The sequence below is a fragment of the Gavialis gangeticus genome, unplaced genomic scaffold (genome assembly GCF_001723915.1).
Source record: "Gavialis gangeticus isolate Ggan-Ray unplaced genomic scaffold, GavGan_comp1, whole genome shotgun sequence".
Taxonomy (NCBI): domain Eukaryota; kingdom Metazoa; phylum Chordata; order Crocodylia; family Gavialidae; genus Gavialis; species Gavialis gangeticus.
Window position 1 is genome coordinate 51,060,629 of NW_017729029.1, and position 4,402 is coordinate 51,065,030.

Here is a 4,402-nt window from a genome sequence, read left to right on the forward strand (position 1 = left end):
TGCGTGCAACAAGTAGGCACTGTTGTCAGAAATTGCCCCACCTCCGGTATTGAACACATGCACATCAAAGTGGAATACCCCGAGGGAATGTGTGTCAAAAAACTCCTGTTACTCTACAGGCAAGTAATGTGAACTGTTGAGGGAATAGTTCAGAAGACATTTACTGGTCATCTCTTTAGTAGTAAATGAGTGGAAAAGACATGATACAGTGCAAAACTTGAGACTCGGACCCCAATGCATGTCGCTTCTGTCTTTTTGTGTGTGTTTGCAGGAATACCAAGTGTTGATCCAATGATGTTTGTTTAGTTCCTTTCCCTCTTTTTTTAGAGAATGAGTTTGGTTTTTACAATATGGCTCTTTGTCTTCTCTTTCATAGGCATTTCCTATTTAAACATGGATCTGGTTCTTCAGCTATCTTCAGTGCAGCCAGTCAGAACTATCCTTTAACATCCAATACTGTTTACTCTCCACCTCCTAGGCCACTTCCCAGAAGTACCTTTTCTAGACCTGCCTTCACTTTTAACAAACCTTACAGGTGTTGCAACTGGAAGTGCACTGCTTTGAGTGCTACAGCTATTACAGTTACGCTGGCTTTGTTGCTAGCCTATGTTATTGGTAAGCCTCTGTTTCTTCTCTTTACTGAATGATTCTTAACTTTTCCGTTCGATGATCACAGTTGTTTTCATCTTCACATCAAGTATCATGTTTTACTAATAGTGCTTGCAGGGGTTGGAGCCGGGTGCTGCTTTGTAAGTTCCAGCAAGCAAAATACAACCTAGGCCAGAGGTTGAAAATAACATGGAGCTCTAATTAACTTTATACTCTATTAACCTCAAAAACTGCCTAATAGGCAAAGAAATATTACTCAAGATGGCATGTTTACACTAGTCCAGGACTCCCACTGATTTTAATTGCTGTGGCTGACCATTTTTTTCTTGAATTAAAAAGTTGCTCTGATTTTCACACTAAGAGTTATAACTCTGGCTGCAACTTTTAAATTATGTTGAAAGCTTTCAATTGAATTTTCCCTTGATAACAATTTTTAGTTTATTTCCTCTGATCCCAAATTAAAACATTGGTAGTTTCCCCTTAATCTTAGCTTCTTTGACTAGATTTGCAGCTGTCTTAAAAAATACTTTGTATTTTGTGCCATATTTTCTTTCTAAGATGTGTTCTGCTGTCCCTGTATTGAATTTATGTTGGAGGGAAAATGTTATGTAGGTTGAAATATGCTCTTAATTAATTTCAGGCTCATTTTTGCTAGGCAAATAACTGCAATTTTGTCATTACAATGCACTGACAGAATTCATCAAAATGGTCAGAAACTCCTTCCTTTTTTGGAAGAGGAATATGGCAGGTGGGCTTAGAGTCAGCATGATTAAAATCATACTTGACGGGAACGCTTTATTGACTTTCTAGGTGACATTTTATTTTGACTAAACATTAATTTCCACAGTTGGATAGTTTTGCTGTCTGAAGCTTAAGTTATATACCTTTATGTTACATTTTAAGCACACAATTGCAATGTTCAATAAGCATGTGGAATTATTTTTGTCAATCTGGACACATGCATACGCTGTCTCACTTGTTCGCTGTCTTCATTTATAAAGTGAGCGGTTCACAGGTAAGGAGGGACTGAAGTATCCACCACTTACTTCAACCTAGAGCAGGGGTCAGCAACCCCCAGTGCCAGAGCATGGCAGACGAGGCCATTTTGCTTGGCATGCCACAGTTGGCCCAGGCTCCAGGCAGCTACTGCCAGCCACGGATCCTGGGCTGCTTGCAGCAGGTGGCCAGGAGGCTGCTGCTACAAGCAGCCTGGGCTCCATGGCAGGGAGCAGCTGTCCAGGGCCTGGGCTAGCTGTGGCTAGCAGCCAGGAGGCAGCAAACAGCTGCACTGGGGTCCAGAGTCCCGGCTGGGCTCCACGGTGGCAGTGACTGCACATGCACCTCAGGGCACATGGTGGGCAAGAGGCCAGGGTTGTGCTGCCCCAGGTAGCCATGCACTCTCTGACGTGTGCAGCTGCCACCACCGCAGGACTCAGCTGGGGCGAGTGGCAGACAAGCTGCAAACAGCTGCACTGGGGTCCAGAGCCCCAGCACTGGCTCCGTGGCAGCAGCAGCTGCATGCACACCTTGGGGCATATGGTAGGAAAGGAGCCTGGACTGGCACTACCCCAGCCCCTCCCTTGCTGTGTGCCCAGAGGCATACATGCACCTGCCACCAGTAGCAGGGATTGGGCCCCCCACAGGCCCCTTGCTGTCGGTCTCTACCCTGCCAAGTCGAGGCATGGGTGGAGGTTGGGCTGTTTTTGGCATTCTGGCCACAAGTGTTGCTGAACCCTGACCTAGAGTACAAGTATTACTGGTTTCATCTGCAAACCGGCAACAACACTTAGTAAAGAAAAAATAAATAAATAAAAATGGCAGGATCCATTTTTGTTTGTCATAGTCCTTGAACAAACTCTTTTCACAGTTATTCTGCAGTACCAGCAAATGCAGATTGGCGGGTTCCTGACCTTGCATTTAACACACAATGGCTGTGAAAAAGCAGGTGATTAAGGGCTAATGGCACAAAGATCCTTTTCACTTTGCATATGAATTTCCGGCTTGGTCCAGTTAATAGTGACAAAGCCATTTGGTTGTTGTTCAGTGGCCTGCATCTTGAGTTTGTTTTCAGGCCAGTTTCTAGTATACAGGTGTCTGTCTTACAAAAAACCTCTGCTGCCTCCCATGTGCTCCCTCACAATACGTTGTAGAAGAGTGACCAAAAGGGCACAGAGGCTGAACTAGCTTTGCAAATGTACCTACAAATGAGGCATTATAGCTGTGGCTTGCATTGATGCTGTTTGCTTGCACTGCGTTCGATAATCTGTACATGTATCTTCCAGAGATAGAGAGTGGACTTCAGTTTCTGGCACCAAATAGTACTACCCTAAAGACTCTTCTTTGTGCATGTGTTCCTTTCCCCTCTTTTTACCTGTCTTTTGCCATTCATTTGATTAAAAAATGTAATTAATGCATATTTCTTAATGGACCTGAGAGAGATGAAATTCATCTCAGTGGAGTAAAAAAGCACACATGGTAATTCAACAATGCTACCATGGCAAGACTGTAGGTGACAAGAAGCCTGCTTTGCTCTGCCAGGTTAATTTTGTCTAAGAAATTTTAACAAACCCAGGATCTTCAAAGAGCGACCTCCCTCCAGCACAAACATTTGTTTATCATTTTACAGAATAATATTTCAACTATATGATCTTGCTATGCCATAATGCTAGGGGATGTATTTTAAAGCACTGCCAGAAATTGCATTTTTGTTTATTCCATTGAAAATATACAGGAAAGGCTTTTGTCTGTGGATAATAAAAAATGTTGGCTAGGATTTTCAAAGCTATAAGGGATTTGGATTCCCAATATTCCATTGAATTTCAAAGTAATTTGGATGCTTAACTCCCTCAGGTTCCTTTGAAAATCCCAGGCATTGATGTCTCCTGCTTTGCATTTTCCACTCTGTGAAAAGCTGCTTTTCCACCCGGTGCAAACCTGCTGGAGTGTTTTGCGCTGTCACTGCCTGAATCCTGCACTGGTCATTTGGAGTCTGGCCTGGCTAACTGGGCCTCTAGCACCTGTCTGGCTAGGGTCTGCCCAAGGCAGAGTCATACAGCAATTCAGCAGCTAATGGAACTTCTTTCAAATGGAAAATTATCCGGGCTCATGCATTTGTATTGAAGGCAAACGGTAGTTTTTACTCACAGTGACTCGGTGCTTCGTTTTGTGTATGGAAAGCTAAGCAGAAGTAGGCAAGGGAAGCACAGTCACTGTTCCAGTCTGTGAGAACGATATAGGCCAGCATTTCTCAAATGGTGGCTCATGGTCACAGGAGTGGCCAGAGGGAGCACGTTGAAATAGGCAAGAGCTAGGACTCAAGAGGAGCAGCCTAGGCAGAGAGGAAGAGGGGGGTCTCTTCCCTCGCTCTGGTTTCTGTTGCTATACTGCTGCTGCTACAGTTTGTCACGCATCCTTTCCTCTCTACCAACGCTGTGGTCCATTCCAGGATTAACACTCTTAAAGGCAACTTGGTGCTTATCCCCAGGAGCCCTCAGCCTCCCAGCTTTAAAGAGCTTCCCCGGAAGTAGAGTACACTGTCCAGAAAGGAAGAAGGAAAACAACTGGAACCAAAAACTGACGTTTTTAAGTCAGCCGGCCCGGATGATCTTCACCCTAGAGTCCTAAAGGAACTGGCTGGCGTCATTGCAAGTCCCCTGGCACGGCTTTATGAACACTCGTGGTGCTCTGGAGAGGTGCCGGAGGACTGGAAGAGGGCCAACGTGGTTCCCATCTTCAAAAAGGGGAGGAAAGAGGACCCGGGGAACTACAGGCCAGTCAGTCTTACCTCGATCCT

The 4,402-nt window shown here is 44.8% G+C and overlaps 1 protein-coding gene across 2 annotated transcripts in view; it reads left to right on the top strand.

Annotated features, from left to right (window-relative positions):
• The window catches only part of TENM1 (teneurin transmembrane protein 1), a 490,026-nt gene that overhangs the window by 202,649 nt on the left and 282,975 nt on the right, over positions 1–4,402 (top strand). The window contains exon 4 of one of the 2 annotated variants that reach the window (XM_019521566.1): positions 377–615. The exons of the other annotated variant lie outside the window; for it this stretch is intronic. Coding sequence (XP_019377111.1) covers positions 377–615 — 239 coding nt within the window. The remainder of the gene's footprint in view (positions 1–376; positions 616–4,402) is intronic. 2 annotated transcript variants of the gene reach the window in all.